The sequence below is a fragment of the Pseudochaenichthys georgianus genome, chromosome 17 (genome assembly GCF_902827115.2).
Source record: "Pseudochaenichthys georgianus chromosome 17, fPseGeo1.2, whole genome shotgun sequence".
In the NCBI taxonomy this organism is placed as follows: domain Eukaryota; kingdom Metazoa; phylum Chordata; class Actinopteri; order Perciformes; family Channichthyidae; genus Pseudochaenichthys; species Pseudochaenichthys georgianus.
In genome coordinates this window covers 18,711,463-18,730,275 of record NC_047519.1, presented here as the reverse complement: position 1 = coordinate 18,730,275, position 18,813 = coordinate 18,711,463, and the positions used below count along the sequence as shown (strand labels likewise).

Sequence of the window (18,813 nt, the reverse complement as noted above, 5' to 3'; positions counted from 1 at the left end):
CTGTGGATGTGCGTTATCAACTTTCATCAGGTTCTGCAAATCTTCACACAGAATGTACAGATATGTGAACACATTATAAATGGTGGGTTGCTTTGTAGTGTGTCATACCTTGCACATTTAATGGGAACATGTTTTTTATAATTTATATTACATTTATATGAAAGAATGATCAAATTCAATCTATGACATTCACAGATATACACTGAAGATATCATATCTATAATGTGGGGATGAGATTGGAATAGTATCAAACATAGGTAACAAAAATTATTTTGGAATAAGAACATAACTAGAAATGCTTTAATCCAGAGTTTGGCTGTAGTCACCAGAGAGAGTACATCTATGTGTCTTTCAAACTCTTTCCTTCTCTTTTTGCTGTTTTGCACTGATTTATGTTCCTTTTCTTTACTACAAGAAACACTAAACTCAAAATAAAATACGTGTGTCCTATTCGTCTTTTGTAGTTTTACAATGCTGCATTGGGTTGGGGTCCCTTTCTTTCATTTTAAAAGCTAAAATGAAAGAAAACACTATTTCAAAATCCAAGTCAAAATAAATAAATAAACTCATTATTCACTGTTATCCATAGACTGTATATATAAAGCTATTATCTCATTAGTTCGGGTAGTAGTTGTAATACAATGGGTTTGTGTTTTGTTTATTTTGAAAATAGCGCCCTTATTGTGTGAAGTGATTGTTTTTTTCCAGATGGCCATGTGTTCACACAACTGTGACGTAGCAAGTCTAGAAAACAGTGATTGGTCGATGCAGCAACAAGGCCGTCCCTCCTCGATCTTTCATTGGATGCTTTTTTAAATCCCCTCCCCCTTATTGGCCTGCAGCGCGACTCAACTATTGGCTGAATTCACTCACCGAAATTTTGAAAATCGGTGTTCTGTTCACGGAGAAAGGAAGTTGGACAAAGATTACGACTGAATCTGTTCAAAAACAAAGGTGAAGGAAAACATTTCCCCGTAAATACATTAAGTATATTTCTTTAACGCAGTCAAATTGTTACTTTCTAATCTAGCGAGATTACGATGTAGTTGATTGTTTGTGTTGATTGAATTGAACACAGCTGCGGTGCTTTTACTTGCTTACTTTTACTAGTCAAGGACGTTTAAAACTAGTTTATTTACGGTTTCATGCGTCATTCAATTCATTTAAACTACCGGAGCAAAGTGCTGTTCATTAATACTCAAAAACTCTTTTATTTAGCAGAAAGTCGCTGCCATGTTATCCGGGGAGGACGGTGCCCAGCTGCAGTGCTGTCTGACCGTGGAGCAGCTGAACTCCTCCGGAGAGACCACCCGGAGGCAGGTCATTCGCAAAGCCTCTATTCTTCTGGGCAGGAATGAGTTCCAGGAGATAATCATTCGGGTCCACGACGGAAAATTATGTCAAAATTACCCTCTGAAAGACTTCAAACTTTTTACAAAATTCGCCAGAGATGGGAAGTGCACGGTTAAAATGGTCCCCGAGAACACACAGCTGCTCTTCTCCAACTGCCCCCCTGACCGGCTGAACCTCTTCCTCAAAACGCTGAGCATCAAACACCAGGCCCGGCTGAGGAGCAAGCCTCTGACCGACCGAGAGAAGCTCAAAGCCGGCCTGCCCCGCAGCTTCGAGGCCATCAGCCCCCTGCAGCAGAAGGACATCCAGAGGGTGAACGATCTGAGGAGCAAAGAGCCTCCCAAAGGACTGGCAGCCCGCACCAATAGCACCGCTGTGGCAGGGTCAGGGAAGCAGGTCAAAAGGTCGAGGAGTGACACTAACTTCAGCCCAGTAAGTGGATTAACAACCACCTTTAATTTCTTGTACATTTTCTTATTTTACCCACACCTACTTCAAGTTCCAAGGCTTTATTGTCATTAGCACATTAGCTACGGTGTAGATATGGCAATGTAAAACGTAGGTCACAGGCTCCTCCAACCGTACAACATATAGGACATAGAACAAATAAAACAGATACAAGTGGCAATTTAGAGAATGTTTGGAAATGTCAACTAAATACAAATAAAATAGAAATAGTGCAAGAAGAGTCTACAAGTAAATGGAATGATATTTATTAGATAAATAATTTGAGAGATGCACACGGATGAATGCTTTTTTTACAGAGTTCAGGTTTTTAGCAGTCTTAGTGGAATAAAACTGTCCCTGAGTCTGGTGGTACTTTTTACCGAAAGCGGTGGTTTTACTCTTTAATTTATTGTATCTAATCTGTTAAATGTGTCCTGTTTATTTTAGGTAAAGGCCAACCCGAGCAAGAAGCCCATTCTGGCTCTCCCATCACGTAAACTGAATAAAGACCAGTCCGCTGTCCTCACTGCTGTGCTGAGTGGGAAGAATGTCTTCTTCACTGGAAGTGCAGGTGAGTGTATGACAGTGAAAACAATGTATGCATCTTTATAAAAAGTTTCTAATTACTAGATGTCAAAAAAATATGGCCTGGCAAGATGCACTCTGCATAACTTTCTTGCTAAATTGTGTTATTTCTTACTGGTGCTGCTATTAAGGCAACATTTCCTAATCTAAATATCTTTTCATGACATTTATGCCGCTTTTCCTCTCCCAGTGAAGCCATTGTGTGAAATTGTTTATCTTGAGCTGTTTTTCAATGTGTTGTTTTTCAGGTACAGGAAAATCCTTCTTACTAAAGAGAATCATGGGATCACTTCCTCCAAAGAGCACATTTGCCACAGCCAGCACAGGAGTGGCGGCGTGTCACATCGGAGGAACAACGTTACACAACTTCGCTGGTGAGTCATTTTGTGTCTGAGGATATACAATTGATTTTATGTAAGACTGAAACAAATGTGTCTCTGAAAATGACACATAATTAGATGCAAGTGGTGCATAGAGGTTATTACTCCCCCCTAATTATCCAAATAATTGGGTGCATTTTCTGTTTTTCACAAAGGACTATCTTCACATTAGAATGTTTGGGGTAGAGTCCATGTCGGTAGAGTAGCCTATTTCCCCCTGCGGATTATTCTTTTTTTTATTAATTATTTTGTAATCAAGTCAGTAGTCAAGATAGCCCAAAGTAGCATCCTCAAATTGCTTAATCCGACCCAACAAACTAAAACTAGTGAACGTCTATTTGAGAAATGACTGGAACAAGTATCAGTGTTCAGCTATACTTATCAACGAGGGCTGTTACAGTAAACTAAAACTAAGCAGTGACAATTGTTGTGAACTGAAACACAAATTACAATATTCTCTAAGAATAACTGCTAAACTGTATTGCCTTGTACAAATCTACAGAGATTGGATTTCTTAAAGTTCTTGACCACACATGATTTGAACATTATGGTTCAAATGCCATTTTAAATGTTTTTCAACTAAACCTGCAAAAGTTATGGAAATTAAAAATGCTAATTCCAGGTCCTGGAAAAGTTATGGAAAACAATATTTTTCCCAAAGTCATGGAAATGTAACTAAAGTTGCATCAAATATAATTTATATGTTATCTAATTGCCAAAATAGTAATACTATAATGATAATAAATACTGTCTAGTAATGAAACGTAAAATGTAATTTAACTGTCGAGGTATTTTGCTGGTGAGAGATTTTAGTTTCTTTAGCGTGTGAAGCTAGTAAGCCTACTATTTGTTTTAGATAGGCACAACATGTTTCATATGTAGACCTTATTTTCCTGTTCCATGTTAAAATAAACCATTTTCAGTGGTACCGCTGAGAAAGAGTAATGTTTTTGGTCATGGAAAGTCATTGATAATCATTGGGGAAAAAGTATATGAACCCTGAGGTACTATCTTCACAATTATGAGATGAAAGACCTTACACTTGCAAACAATATAAATAAAAACTAAACCTTTCCGAAAAACTGAAACGACTTGAAAACCCTCTCGGAAAACTAACTAAACAAATCAAGATGGACTTTTCAGTCAAAACTAAAGTAATATAGAAACAAATAAAAATATGTCAAACCTTCATAAACTCACTTATGGTGTCTTCTGTACCTTGCTGACGCCTTTGGGTGATTATGAATATTGAATGTAATCAAGCAGAAGGAGTCTGATGTTTTTGATTAAATGTCAATAAACAGTAGAGGGAATGAATTGAGTATGTGCATAGGTGTCGAGTAATTTGCGTCCCCTCTGACCATCTGTCCCTCCTGTCCTCGGGCGCTCTCAGGGATTGGCTCCGGCTCGGCCCCTCTGGAGCAGTGCATCGAGCTGGCCCAGAGGCCGGGGGTGCTGCAGCACTGGACCTCCTGTCGGCACCTCATCATCGACGAGGTCTCCATGGTGGAGGCCCAGTTCTTTGATAAGCTCGAGTCTGTGGCAAGGTGAGGCAGCAGTCTGAAAAATATCACCTTGTTATGCTACAGTACACTCACTGGCCACTTTATTAGGTACAACTGCAAATACCTAATCAGCCAATCACATGGCAGCGACTCACTGCATTGAGGCTTTACAGAGATGTTCAGAAAAAGAGAAAATATCCAGTGAGCGGCAGTTCTCTGGGCGAAAATGCCATTTGATGCCAGAGGTCAGAGGAGATTGGCCAGACTGGTTCAAGATGATAGAGGCAACAGTAACGGCAATAACCATCGACAAATCTACAGCAACTGCGTGATGCTCTCATGTCAATATGGACCAAAATCTCTGAGCAATGTTTCCAGCACCTTGTTGAGTCTATGCCACGAAGAATTAAGGCAGCGCTGAAGGTACAATTGGGTCCAACCCCGTACTAGCAAGGTGTACCTAATAAAGTGGCCGGTGAGTGTATGTTTTTAAGGTGTTTGCGCCTGTTAAAGCTTGCATAGCTATATATATATATTTTTTATATATATATATATATATATATCCTATAGATTGCTTATTTTATTCAAACCCTTTCCTGAAAGTATTTGATATATCTTTTTCCTGTGCTAATGATTCCTTTAAGCTCTAACCACAGAACTGTGATGTTATACTTATTGGCATCTTAACACAACCAACACATTATACAGATTAACATCCTGTTCCTGTGGTTTCAGACATCTGTTGGGTAAAGGCATACCTTTTCATAAACCTGGAACCACTTTTTGAAATGTAAGAGTTTAATCTAAATTAAACAATTAAAAAATGTTCATTCTCTGTTATAACCAAATTATTTTTGCAATATGTGAAATTCAGTTTTTAAATGCACACGGGGAACATTTTAAATGTTACACATAGACTCAAATGTCCTCTTCAATATTCATTCACAGTGAAGTGTTCCTCAGAGTTTCACTGATGGTGTTTGAGCACATCATTCAAGCAGGACCATTTTTAACACATCCACAGTGTTGATTCCAATTCCTTACGTGTGACAGTATTTGGGTTTGGTTAGAATCAATTTCCTATTTTATTGAAGCTCGGCAGCGCTCGGCTGTGCGTTATATATTGTGACGCATTGCAGATTTGTTATGAATTTTTAAAGGCTATCTGATGAGGAATAATGACAATTCTGCAGCCATGAAAGAAATATAATCACAAAAGTCATCTTCAGTGCAACTTCTTCTCTCTGCGCTTTAATAGGTCGGTGAGGAGGTCGACCGCGCCGTTTGGAGGCATCCAGCTGATCATCTGTGGCGACTTCCTGCAGCTGCCTCCTATTTCCAAGGGAAAGGAAAAGGCCAGCTTCTGCTTCCAGGTCAGACCGTCGAGCTCTCTTTGTTTGTCATTGATTTGGTAACACTGTATCAGGAAGCTGAAGGGGATTGGAGCGGTTGGGCAATTTACACTGAAACGTAAAAAATCCTCCCTTTGCTCTTAATAGAGAAATATAATATTATGTTGACATTGTTAGAGTTTTCTCAGCTGATTTATATTGATATTTTTTAGGTGTATTTGGTAATGGGATTTTCAATATTTCATGTGCTTTAAATATGTAAATGAAAGTAAACATTGGGTAACCGTTTGTAATTGTGTTATTTCCATCTATGAATCATTCGTACCATAATTTATCATAATAAAGTGAAAATGTCCTCCCCAGCTGCTCAAAGTTCAAGGGGATGTCTTTTCAAGATATCTTGTTCAGTCTAATACCATAAGGTACATGTCAATGTGATGTAAACCAGAGCAAAGCTGAACATATCCATATTTGAGCGCATGAGACTGCAATTTCTGCCGTTTCAAATGAAAAACCCTGAAAATTGATCCATTTTGAAACAGTTGGCCCTTTTCTTTCTGTTAAACTATCAAAGCAACATTTTGCACTTCTCCATGCAAGTCACTTCTTTACGGAGTGATTCATTCTGTTGCCATGAGTCACAACAGTTCCACACACTATCCATCAGGATAATTTATGGATGTTTAAAAAAATAAATAATCCTTTCTGCTCCTTCAGGCCAGGAGTTGGCATAAGGTGATCCAGGTCAACATGGAGCTGATGGAGGTACGGAGGCAAACTGACCAGTCATTCATCTCCCTCCTGCAGAAAGTGAGAGTGGGCAGGTAAATGAATGGTCACTGCTCCTTCCCCCCGATTTCATTCTAAATGTGTGTCTTTCTATTGAGCAAATGTGATCCCAATGCATCCCACTTTATACCAAATGTACAAGATAATGTGTGTAGTTATGTGTTGCATAAATGCATGTTTAGCTGTTAAAGGCCTTTCAGGCACAGCAGGTCATTTTGTATTCTACAGAACATTTGTGCTGAGCTGCAAAAAAAATGGCTTTACTAAAGGAAAAGTTCCGTCTTAATTAACACCATTCAGGGTGACGGAGGAAGTCACTGCTAAGCTGATGGAAAGCGCCTACCATTGCATCGAGAAGGACGGCATTCTGGCGACCAGGCTGTGCACGCACAAGGATGACGTGGAGCTCACAAACGACAACAAACTCCAGCAGCTGCCAGGTTTGACTTCTTCTGTCTGATTAGATTTTCTATTTTCAGTTCGAAACAGGCGCTACTTCCTTTGGCTTGGATCCAGGTGGAAACTAACTAATTGTTAGCCTCGATGCACCTTGTGAAAGCCGTTTCCTAGAGTGTCAGCCAGACGCCACTTATTTTCTGTTGTATCATGTTCCGCTTAACTTTTATTTTGTAAGCAGTAGCATATCAGAAGTACGAACCACCAACATTTGTCATGATCCTTAAAGAGCAACTTGCAGGTTAGACACACCTGTGAATAAATGTGTAGGAAAATGATGTATACACTAGATTTTCAAAAAAATATACATAAATATACACTACAGTGACATCTGGCGTGGTTTTTGTAAGACATTTTTACTTCTGCATAAAACAAGCCTCCCCACGTGACCTCCCGCGTGTGACGTAACATGGGGCAGAGCGGCCGGTCTAACGTATGAATAAACATGGATCACAATGCTAGTTTTGACACAGAAGAGGTTGAAAATATACATTCCAATGCATATAATTATGAGCCTGCTAGGCGTCCAAGAGACCAGGAGCAGCCAAGGATTAGAAGAAATAACGGCCATCGGAGAGAAATGGAGCTTTGGTGTGAGGAGAACCAGTGCAGAACAGAGCAGCTGTCTTGGTGAGTGACCGGTGTTATGCCGTAGGTTGAAGCCTTGCCGTGGATTGAAGCCCTGTTCGCGGGGACGCGCAAAGGTGACGTCATTGCCTGTATTGAGCGTTCGCCGTTTTCTAAGCTTTTTTCACCCTTTTCTAAGCTTTTTTCTCTCTTTTGAATGATATATCAGATTAAACAGCAAACGGCTGAATAAATAATGTGCATACAATTGCGAGGAGGCTCGTTTTAAGGACACGTTTTTCAGATCTGTCACAATCTAAACTTACGTTTTTGAGTGTATAGTCCCACTCTGTTATATTCCTCCTTCCTACAGAACAGACAATGACAGGATAATATGTGATTTGTCAGTATAGTCCTGTTTCTTAAAACCTTCTCTGTTGTTTAAGTGTCTGATAACCACGAATAGTAAGCAATGATATAACTGTAATGATAGCACATATATGATCATGTCAGACACTGTGTTATTTTCAATCAAGCCTAAAAGATAATTTGTTCAAACTGGCTTCACTCACTTAAATTGCTCCTTTGAATATCATTTTTATATATTACTACTCAACACATGTTTGTATTGTAATGCCACTCATATTGTTTTTAATTGTATTTTAAAGTGACATTGAATGCTTTTAAAGGTGCCCTAAAATAAAGTGTATTATTGATCTTATATCTGTGCCTCTATTACATTACATTTCATTTTTTATAACACTATTAATGTTCCTTATTTTAGACTGGGTTATTCCTGGTGTCAATAGGGAAGATCTGCACTGTTCTCTACACATAACAAGTTCAGAGCAGGTATTTCTCCTGCCGGATTTGCAACCCCCCCTATATCTTTGTCCAGGATAGTCACAACTTCACCAAAATCACACTGGTGTTTGCTGTCCCCCTCTAGTTTGTGCTCACAAAAGCATTTTACTCTGGGCCCTGCAGGTGAAAAACTAAAGAGGGGCTTCAAAATCCGGCAGATCAGGTGTTGGTGCTGCCGGATTTGGAAGCCCCTCTTTAGTTTTTCATTTCTGGCAGGAGAAATACCTGCTCTGCTGAACATGTTATAGAGAAGGGTGTAGATCTAAAATAAGGAACATTAATATTGTGATGTAGGCACAGATATAAGATCAATAATACACTTTATTTTAGAGCACCTTTCAAAGCATTCAATGTCACCTTAACATACAATAAAAAATAAAATATGAGTGGCATTACAATACAAACATGTGTTGAGTAGGAAACCACAGAGTAAAATTACATTCAAAGGAGCAATTAAAGTGAGTGAAGCAGTTTGAACACATTATCTTTTAGGCTTGATTGAAAATAACAGAGTGTCTGACATATGTTATATCATTACTGTCATATAATTGCTTACTATTCGTGGTTATCAGACTTTTAAACAACAGAGAAGGTTTCAAGAAATAGGACTATACTGACAAATGACATTATCCTGTCATAGTCTGTTCTGTAGGAAGGAGGAATATAGTAGAGTGGGACTGCACTCAAAAACGGAAGTTTGTTCCAATACGAAGATTGTGACTATCTGAAAAGTGTCCTTAAAACGAGCCACCTCGCAATTGTATGCACATTATTTATTCAGCAGTTTGCTGTTTAATCTGATGGGAAATATATCATTCAAAAGAGAGAGAAAAGCTTATTAAACTAGACGAATGCTCAATACAGGCGATGACGTCACGTTTGCGCGTCCCCGCGAACAGGGCTTCAATCTACGGCAAGGCTTCAATCTACGGCACAACACCGGTGTTAGCTACAGTTAATGTTGGCTAACGTCAGTCACATCTAGTGGTGGTTCTAGACCAATTTCACTGGGGGGGGCCAGTTATTTTCTAAGGGGGGCACAATAAATGCAGGACGAAAAAGAGAACTAGACAGTATGAAGTAATTGCGCATAAGAAAACAATGCAATACAGCTATTGGTATTTGTTTCAGTACACTTATTTATTTCAGCTAGATCTTATAGTTATTACTGTTAGCTTCAGCTTAAGTTATAGTACCATTTTTGCACTAATATCATATTTATATAAAAATAAAGGCAATGAACAGTTACATCTCTACTTTAGATAAGGGTGTCTGCATCCCAGGCTGTAGTTTCCTTCCAAAAATCTCACATTACAGCAACAAAATCTTGCGGTTTTTGTGATTTTTGGCAAACCGATCAACAAATAAGTCAAGATTCAAAGCCTTTGACCTCCTTGACTAATACTAAGCAGACCCAGATTGCTCAGTCTCTCATCAGTTATGGTGGATCTGAGAAAAGTTTTGACCAGCTTCAATGTTCTATAATGTTCTACGCTCACAGGAAGCAGAACTGACTGGGATTGCGACTGCTATTTTGCAGAGTCTGAAGAGCTCAAAAAACACTTCTTTACTCGCTCAATGAACTGAACAAGCTCCACTGTACTATCAGGTCTCTGCATCCCAGTCTTTATTTCAAAATTCTGCTGAACTGATGTAGCTCATGCCCCAAGTCCTCAATATTTGCATCATACAAACAGCAAATGAAAACAGAGTTGTCTCCTTCAGAAATGCATCACTTTTGGGGTTAAGAGCTTGGATGCTATTCATCATGTCAACAGTTTGTGTTTGAAAACCGTCTATTAAGCTCATTGAGCATCTGATCAATGACAGGGTAGAAAAAGGCTGTACGAAACCCGTGTTTATCTTGTTCTGTCTCTCTCTGTCCAACAGTAGTCAGTACGAAGCTTTCAGCAGGTTTAGAGCTCAGTCGTTTTTGTCGTTTTGCTGCTGGCTGTATTGCAGTATCGCATTGCTCAGAAATGTTCAACACTTCATCCCACAAGATATCAAAAAATTACTCCTGCCTGAAGTCATTCAATGTCTGAACTAAAGATCCAACTAAATCCACAGCCTTTGAAAGGTCAAGGGATGAAGACTGTAACATGTCAGAGAGAAATGCTGTTTCTGCAAACACTTTACGGAGTGTTACAAGATGCACAATTAATTCTAGATCCAACTGTGCCAGCAGACCACGTGCCTCAATAGATCCCTCACCATTGCGTTCTTGGGCTATGTCTTGCAGTACTCGCTTGAGGGCCGGTAATCTATCCATAATGTTAATGTTTCCATTATGCTACAATGATGGGGAGTTGTCTTTTCTCTTACTGTGCCACAGAACAACACAAACACTTGTATTTTTATTGTTATTATTTTTTAAAGTAAAGTAACTTCTTACTAGTTACTTTTATAATTTAGTAACTAATAAAGTAACCAGTTACTTTTTTGAGAGCAGTAACTATTACTAGTTACTTTTTTAAAGTAACTTGCCCAACACTGGTAATAAATAGGGATGCACGATATTAGGAATTATGACGTCATCCCGATAAACCCGATACCAGTATTAATAGTTGTGTTAATATACAATATATTTTTTGGGAATAAAAAATACTGCGGTGTGGGTGGATTCGGGTGAGGGGCGCTTGTTTTTCACTCGGCTCCTCCCGTGTTGCCAGTACTGTGGTATTAGTGGTTTAGGAAGAGGGGAGTTCTTCACAAATCCAGCGCTCCCTAATACTTCGAACCTGATCAGTCACCTGAAACATCGCCATCGCTACGATGGTGTGTTAAAAGGGTACGAAGACAATAATGCGTGTGTGTGTGCGTGTGTGCGTGCGTGTGTGTGTGCGCGCGTGTGTGTGTGCGCGCTCGCTCAAACCGGAGCTGCCTGGACGCTGCAATCATGTTGTGCACCAGCCGTGCTGACTTTTCCTACAATGTCCCACTGTCTGGCTTCCTGCATAAAGTCAAGTGCTCGGCGCAGTTGTGGCGAAATGTCGCACCTCTGTTTTCATTTAAACAGCTCCTTATATCCGTTAGCGCAGCTAGCTAGCACCAGATGCTAACAACAACAATGCACGTAAGGTCTCTCTCGCTCGCTCGGGCCACACATACACACACCCTCCCGGTCCTCCAGATGGCCTGCCGGTGAGCGTGGAAGTGTGGTCTGCCACAAGCGGGCGGCAGGAGCGGGGCTGTCAGCATCAGCTTGTAGATGGTATTTTAAACTCGATGCGCTCTGAAACTACGGGGCGGCCAAGGAAAAAAAATACACATGCGTTAAAATAGTTAGTGGCGTAAATCTTTTTTTAGTATCGGTCTTGAGAAGCAGGAAGTTATCGGTATCGGTTTCAAAAACCCAATATCGTGCATCCCTAGTAATAAATCACTTTTCATTTTTAGGGGGGGCCACAGGGGGTCAGAGGTCAGTGTTAGGGGGGCACTGGCCCCCCCTAGAACCGCCCCTGGTCACATCACAACATTGTAAAGTTAGCAATCATATATCAGGCTATAACTAAAGTAGTATTGATAATATAGTAACGTTACTGGTGGCAGGACTGTTGATACTGATCCATAACAGAAACTAATGCGCAAGTATCAGCCGTATCTTGCGTTACCTAATGCAGGAGCGAAGGGGGGGAGAGAGAAGTAATACGGTTTCCTGATAAACGTTTTGCTTGATAGGCTTCAGCTGTGGAGAGTATGTGCTGCAGGGAGGTGGATGCACCTCGCACAACGCACCCAGGAACGAACGCTAGCTCCGGTCCTTTTCCCGTGAGGGAAACTGTGGACTCGATGTCCTGACTAGGGTTGCCAACTTCCAGAAATGGAGAAACGGGACGCATGTAAGTGACCCCCGCGCGCAAAGATTTTCGGGTTTCTGGTGGATTTAGTTACTTTTTTGTTTTATTTCGGTGTTAGGTTATTTAATTCTTTTGCGGGAGCCAGCCCCTAGGGTTCGAAAATATTTTTGGGGGTCAAACCCCCCAAAACCATCAAAATGCATAGAAAACTATAGGTTACTTACATAACCCCAGTCTCAGAGTAACATGAAGTGAGATGTCTCACTATGGGATGCGCCTCATCGCGGAGCAAAAAGAATCATCAATCTCATTACGCCAATCCTGATTGGCTGGTGATCTTGACGTCAGCGTCAGGGAATTCACCCCCTATAAGTAGCCTGCGCCACGACGCATGCGTCATTCAAAATAAGCACCTCTTCTCGCTTCACCATAGCAAGGAGGGCCGTCTGGTGAGACATCTCACTTCATGTTACTCTGAGCAGTGGGGTTACGTAAGTAACCTATAGTTCTCATTCATAACACTCCGTTCGATGTCTCACTATGGGAAATTGTAGCTCCCGTATTGCCAGACGAGCTTATCTCGAAAATCACCAAACCAACCAGAACTTTAACAGGTAGAGCTCTGACTCAACCAGGTGCCCGGCACTGCTTGAGTCACACTGGGAGCAGAACGTCCAGCCTGTTAAGAGGCGGACAAAAGTGAGCGGCGAGGACCAGCTCGCCGCTGTACCAATGTCTTGGATGGGAGACATCCTGGACAGAGCCCAGGATGCAGCCAGACCCTGAGTCGAAAGAGCTTGCGGACCCGAGGGTGCCTGCGAACTCTGACTCGTATGGGCCCCAAAGCAATTGCTTCCACAAACCAGTGGGAGAGACGTTGCTTAGTAACAGGCTTGCCCTTATAAGGGTTAGCCCAGGACACAAAGGGGTTGGTCATTATGACGAAGCACCCTTGATCTGTCCCTGTACGTGCGTAAAGCACACTCCGTTTGCCCTGGGGCGAACCGAGTGCCTGAAGACTGTACAGATAGTGCATGAGTGCCACTGGCTCGCTTGGCAGCTGCCAGGGTCAGCTTCATGTCACACTGTATTCAGATTGTACCACTCACGGACCAGGCCCATAGAGCCAAGCGCTCTGGGTGTGGGTGAAAGATCGCCCCCCCCCCCCCCCCCGCTTGGGACAGTATGTCCCTGCGTAGTGGGAGCTGCCACGGCTGCCCGCACAGCAGCTGATATATCTCCGCTAGCCAGTACATTGCGGGCCAGTGCGGATCTATCAGGATAAGTGTGTGGCGTTGCTCTCTCACTCTGGCCAGAGTTGGGGGTATCAGAGCCAGGGGTGGGAACGCGTACAGAAGGACCGGAGGCCAATCGTGTGCGAGTGCATCCACGCCTAACGGTGCATTTAGATCGCGCATCGAAAAGAACAGCTGACACTGAGCGTTGTCTTTCGATGCGAACAGATCCACCGCGGCTCCGCCGTAACGCACCCACAGCTGGCTCACAATCCTTGGATGTAGAGTCCAGTCTGCATAAAGTGGTGCACCTCTGGACAGCAGATCTGCCCCGAGGTTCATCACTCCTGGTACGTGCGGCGCTCTCAGAGAGAGGAGACGTCTACCGCTCCATAGGATCAGTTTGCGCGCCAGTGTGTGTAACTGGAGAGAACGCAAACCCCCTTGACGGTTAATATACGATATTGTGGTCGTATTGTCTGTCCTCACGAGGACGTGATGTCCCCTGAGGAAAGGCAGAAAGCGTATTAGGGTGAGAAACACTGCTAAAAGCTCCAGGTAATTTATGTGCGCCCGCTGGAGGTCTCTGCTCCAGAGACCCCTCACCGGGCGACCTTCATAAATACCTCCCCAACCTGTCAGACATGCGTCCGTGGTGACCACTTTCCGTGAAAGGACAGCACCCATAGGCACGCCCCGTACTAGAAAAGTCGGGTGCAGCCAGTGGCGCCGTGCCATTACGCATTTCACAGTAACCATTACTCTGTGTTTAGTTTTAGGGCGGCCACCCAGCGCTGAAACTCCCTCATGTGTAAGCGTCCCAGTCGTACGACCAGGATGGCTGACGCCATGAGCCCCAGCAATCGCAGGCATGATCTGAAGAGAACATGTTTACGCAGCTGGAAAAGAGCGAGACAAGCTCTGAAAGCTTTCACTCTTTCCGCTGACAAGCGAGCTGCAAAGGGCACCGAGTTCAGGCGTAAACCCAGGAAGAGTATAGTCTGCGCGGGGCACAGCATGCTCTTCTCGGTATTTATTATGAAACCCAGGTTGAGCAGGTGCTTTACGAGAACATTTGTCTGCGTAACAGCCTCCTGCTCCGACTGTGCGAGAAGCAGCCAGTCGTCCAGGTAGGTCGCCAGGCGAATACCCTGTTGTCTTAACGGGTCTATCGCGGCTTCCGTACATCGTACAAACACCCTTGGACTGAGAGACAGACCGAAGGGGAGTACTCTGTATTCGTAACAGATCCCCTGAAATGCGAATCTCAGATATTTCCTGTGTGGGTAATATACTGGGATGTGAAAATACGCATCTTTCAGGTCGACTGATGTAAACCAGTCGTCTTGTCGCACGAGCCGTAGCAGAGATGTGTGAGTGAGCATTCTGAACTTATATCTTTTTAGATATTTGTTCAGAGCCCTCAAATCAAGTATTGGCCGAAGTCAACTATTCTGTCTCCAGGCTGAAGACAAAAAGAAAAGTCTTCAGCCTGGATTTAAAAGTAGTCAGAGTTGCAGCGGACCTGCAGGTTTCTGGGAGCTTGTTCCAGATATTTGGAGCATAATAACTGAACGCTGCTTTACCATGTTTAGTTCTGACTCTGGGGACAGAAAGCTGACCAGTCCCCGAAGACCTGAGAGATCTGGATGGTTCATAATTTAGCAGGAGGTCAGAAATGTATTTTGGGTCTAAACCATTCAGTGCTTTATAAACCAGCAGCAGTATTTTGAAATCTATTCTTTGACACACAGGAAGCCAGTGTAAAGACTTCAGAACTGGAGTGATGTGATCCACTTTCTTAGTGTTAGTGAGGACTCGAGCAGCGGCGTTCTGAATTAGCTGTAGCTTTCTAATAGATTTTTTAGTGAGACCTGTAAAGACACCATTACAGTAGTCCAGTCTACTCAAGATAAAAGCATGGACAAGTTTTTCCAAATCCTGCTGTGACATTAGTCTTTTAATCCTAGATATATTCTTTAGGTGATAGTAGCAGGGCGAGAGAATTCCTGCCCTTACTGTATGTCTTGTAAAACATATCAAATCCTGCATTATCTTTTTTAATTGTAATTTTCAGGCAAGGTTAAGCATAAATGTAGTAAAAGAAAAAAAAAACATTCATCTTTAAACCATTTCCTTGGTTTCTTACTCTGATTTCTTTACATCACTGTTTGCCAGTTTCATCACGTCATAGTTCTATTTCAAACTGCCTGAATATTAACAATACAAGGAAAACGATTATATATGAATATAAAACAATTGCCTCTAAATAATAACAATATTTTAGCCTGTGAAATGAATCTCTGCATGTCCCTTTTTTTAGGTTCAGCGCGTGTGTTTGAGGCGCTGGACAGCGACCCCGCCCTGGTGAAGACGATCGATGCTCACAGCCCTGTCAGCAGACTGATCCAGCTCAAAGTGGGAGCGCAGGTGAGTGAACTTCTCCACAATCTACTGCAATGTGGCATAACACTGCACTTTCTATACGTGTCATAGTGGCAACGGAGCACTCGGTTTGAGTAAAGGCCTTTTTTTAATGTGGTGATTCTTCTCCTTAAGGTCATGCTGACAAAGAACCTGGATGTCGCTCGAGGTCTGGTGAACGGAGCGCGGGGCGTTGTGGTGGCCTTTGAGAATGGAAAACATGGTCAGTATTTTATTTATGGATGGGGATTCATTAATTAGAAAAGCCAGAATATGCCCTTAAGTGACAATAGAATAGCAGAAGATTACTTTGAGGGATAGTTGGAGGATTTAATAGAAAACTAACTTATTTTAATGTTGTATCGGCAAGCAAGAAAAACAAGACAAATGGCTTTTTAATGACATGGATTATGTCTCTCCAGTTTTTGTCGAACCATGTACTGACTCATTCACCGTCTCCCCAGGACTCCCACATGTGCATTTCCTGTGTGGCGTCACTGAGGTGCTAAAGCTTGAGCGCTGGGTGTTTAAGTCGGGTGGAGGGCTCCACCTGAGCCGACAGCAGCTGCCACTCAAACTGGCCTGGGCCATCTCCATCCACAAGAGCCAGGTTGGTATCGTGCTTGAAAATACTGAAACAAATGCTACATAAATCACCGCGATGAGATCCCTTCATCTTGGTGGAAGCCCTCTTCTTCAGTGTAGCTGAAGTACAGCAGTGTTGCTTTTCATGAATGCATAACTAACTCGGCAATCCGAATTCAATTAGCCTGAAACAAATTAATATATATTTTGTATTGCATTTATAGTGACCTAGACCTCCAGGAATAGCTTCAGGTTAGATTGAAATTTCTGAATGGACCTTGAAACTTAGAAGCCAAGCAATAGGCTTGGCTTCTAAGTAAATCAACAGGTGAGTGGAGATGTGAGCGTTGTCAGAAATACAAACAGTGTTTGGACAGAAATAAATCTTATTTTTTTATAAGATATGTTTCCTTGAATTCACTAGTAGTCTATTATAACTACATTTTATTTATTCTTTAGTTTGTGACAGCAGTACAGCAGTGGAGACCTAAAACTTGCAGGCACTATAGTATGTCACCCTTAAATCAATATTATAGTCATTGTTGTGAAATGTTCTTTCGGTAGCGCCTCCAGCAGGACTTTTTCACTTTTGAACATCTACCAAAACTATTTGCGATACATTATGACTGAAATTGTTGATTCCTGTAAAAATGGACTCATCATGCAGGAGGTTGGGCTTGGACCTGTCGAAAGTGTTTTTTTGTACATCAAGTGGGACACAGTACACTATATTGAGTAGCTTCGCTGTGTTGTACTATTTGTTGTAATGTAGTTTTCTAATGGGTAGCAGAGTGGATTCTGGATGCACTTCTGGTTTAGATTTAAAGAGTTTGTTCAGTGCTATTTATACCACTATTTCCCCAATCCTACATTTCATTGTGATGGATAGCCAGGCTCTCTACCTTGCTGAGCCATTAACAGAGTGAGAGCATTGTAAATCTCCTGGTTTACTGAGAGAACGTGCAGTGTTTCGCTGATATACATCCAGCACCACTGATCAACCTTTTACATCTCAAATGTAACACCAAGAAACGTTTGCCTTTTTAAAAAAAAATCTAATATTTTTGTACTGTTGCTGTCAACAAACGATGGCAAACTATTTGTTATAAGTGTTTGAGCGTGAAATTCAAGAAGCTTGTATTTCTTTTATAATACTTGGACAAATAAAAGAGAGGAAAAAACACGAACCTGATATTACCGCCACCACAAATGAGCTGTAATTGTGTAATCGCCAATCACTGAGCTGCCTCACCAGCAGCTCCCACAGCAAAATCTATATCCTGACATCAGACACCCGCTCAGGTAATTGAGGAAATTGGTCAGACTAAATGTCCCCATGTTTGATCTACAGCCGGGGAGCTAAAGTATGGGGAAATGTAAAAAGGGAAATCCCCCACCGGAATAAAAAATGTTTTATTTGAAAAGTGGTGGCATACAATAAGTGCAATATCTGAGAATAGCAAGCTGGGATGGAGGTTTTGCCAAAGTAGCTTTTTGTATCTTGTTCAATTTCAGTATCAATTTTATACTTAAATACTTATTTAGACTGAAAAAGTCTGGGTTATTAATGTCAGTCTGTTTTTTTTTAAATGAATTTTAGGGAATGACACTCGACTGTGTGGAGATTTCTCTGGCACGCGTCTTTGAGAGTGGCCAGGCTTACGTTGCCTTGTCCCGGGCTCGGAGCCTGGAGGGTCTGCGGGTGATGGACTTCGACCCCCGTGTGGTCAGGGCGGATCCAGATGTTCTCGTCTTCTACAAGAGACTGAGGAAAGAGAGGATCCTCATGCAGGTGAGTGCAGAGCTCTCATGGAATACATCCTAAAATAATAATAATGTATGACTCATAAAACCCATTTGAAACGTAGCTCGTAGAAGTCACACTACATGGTAGTGCTGCAAAAGATCAGTTAAAAAATATACTTGTTCACACTATTCATCTTGTAATAACTTTCTGTCTCCACTGCCCTCTGCAGGCCTCTATGGACGATTTTATTGGCAACAGCAACCAAGAAAACCCTTGGTGAGAAGCTGAATCCATCTCCTGTGACATTATGCACCGTGTGCATCATTTATCCTGTGATTATCCACATCAACTCATCTTGGACCATTGGTTTTCTCAAATGGCGGCAACCACTACAATCACTGGCTACTTCGATTTCGGTTCAAACCGGCAGCACTTGAAGGCACACTGCCATCTCCTGGTCATTTGTTTTGATATGCTCATTTCTATGCCTTGATTTTTAATTTATTATGATTGTTGGTATATACTCAAATAAAGTTTTAGCACATTTTTATCTCTGCTTGTACTGTAGTTTTATCATTGAGCGGTCTTATTGACCTTCCATCACAATACACTTAATGGAAATTATTTTAAACGCAGCTGATAACCATATTAGAGTGGTTATGTGAGACAACCGGTGTGCTTGACATTTTTTTTTTCACCTTAATTAAATTAATAGTTCAAGGCA

At 41.8% G+C, this 18,813-nt stretch overlaps 1 protein-coding gene across 2 annotated transcripts; it reads left to right on the top strand.

The window, feature by feature from the left end:
* The first annotated feature begins 866 nt into the window (after window positions 1–866).
* On the top strand, window positions 867–18,464 carry pif1 (PIF1 5'-to-3' DNA helicase homolog (S. cerevisiae)). 2 transcript variants are annotated; one of them, XM_034104109.2, is made up of 13 exons: window positions 867–954; window positions 1,219–1,785; window positions 2,248–2,371; window positions 2,634–2,759; window positions 4,159–4,312; window positions 5,529–5,643; window positions 6,340–6,446; window positions 6,712–6,851; window positions 15,657–15,763; window positions 15,893–15,980; window positions 16,222–16,367; window positions 17,943–18,134; window positions 18,319–18,464. In XM_034104109.2, exons 2-13 carry the CDS (start codon window positions 1,234–1,236, stop codon window positions 18,367–18,369), a joined length of 1,902 nt encoding a protein of 633 aa, XP_033960000.1. In that variant the 5' UTR covers window positions 867–954; window positions 1,219–1,233; the 3' UTR covers window positions 18,370–18,464. The 2 variants fall into 2 exon arrangements, with proteins under 2 accessions (XP_033960000.1, XP_033960001.1); XM_034104110.2 differs by having other exon boundaries at window positions 873–954; window positions 1,222–1,785.
* Window positions 18,465–18,813: the final 349 nt, after the last annotated feature.

Bases quoted from the DNA above. Each gene is read 5' to 3' on its own strand.
- pif1 (XM_034104109.2), top strand. From the start codon at position 1,234: ATGTTATCCGGGGAGGACGGTGCCCAGCTGCAGTGCTGTCTGACCGTG. The intron at 1,786-2,247 runs GTAAGTGGATTA...TGTTTATTTTAG, and splicing joins GTGACACTAACTTCAGCCCA to GTAAAGGCCAACCCGAGCAA. The intron at 15,981-16,221 runs GTCAGTATTTTA...CCGTCTCCCCAG, and splicing joins CTTTGAGAATGGAAAACATG to GACTCCCACATGTGCATTTC.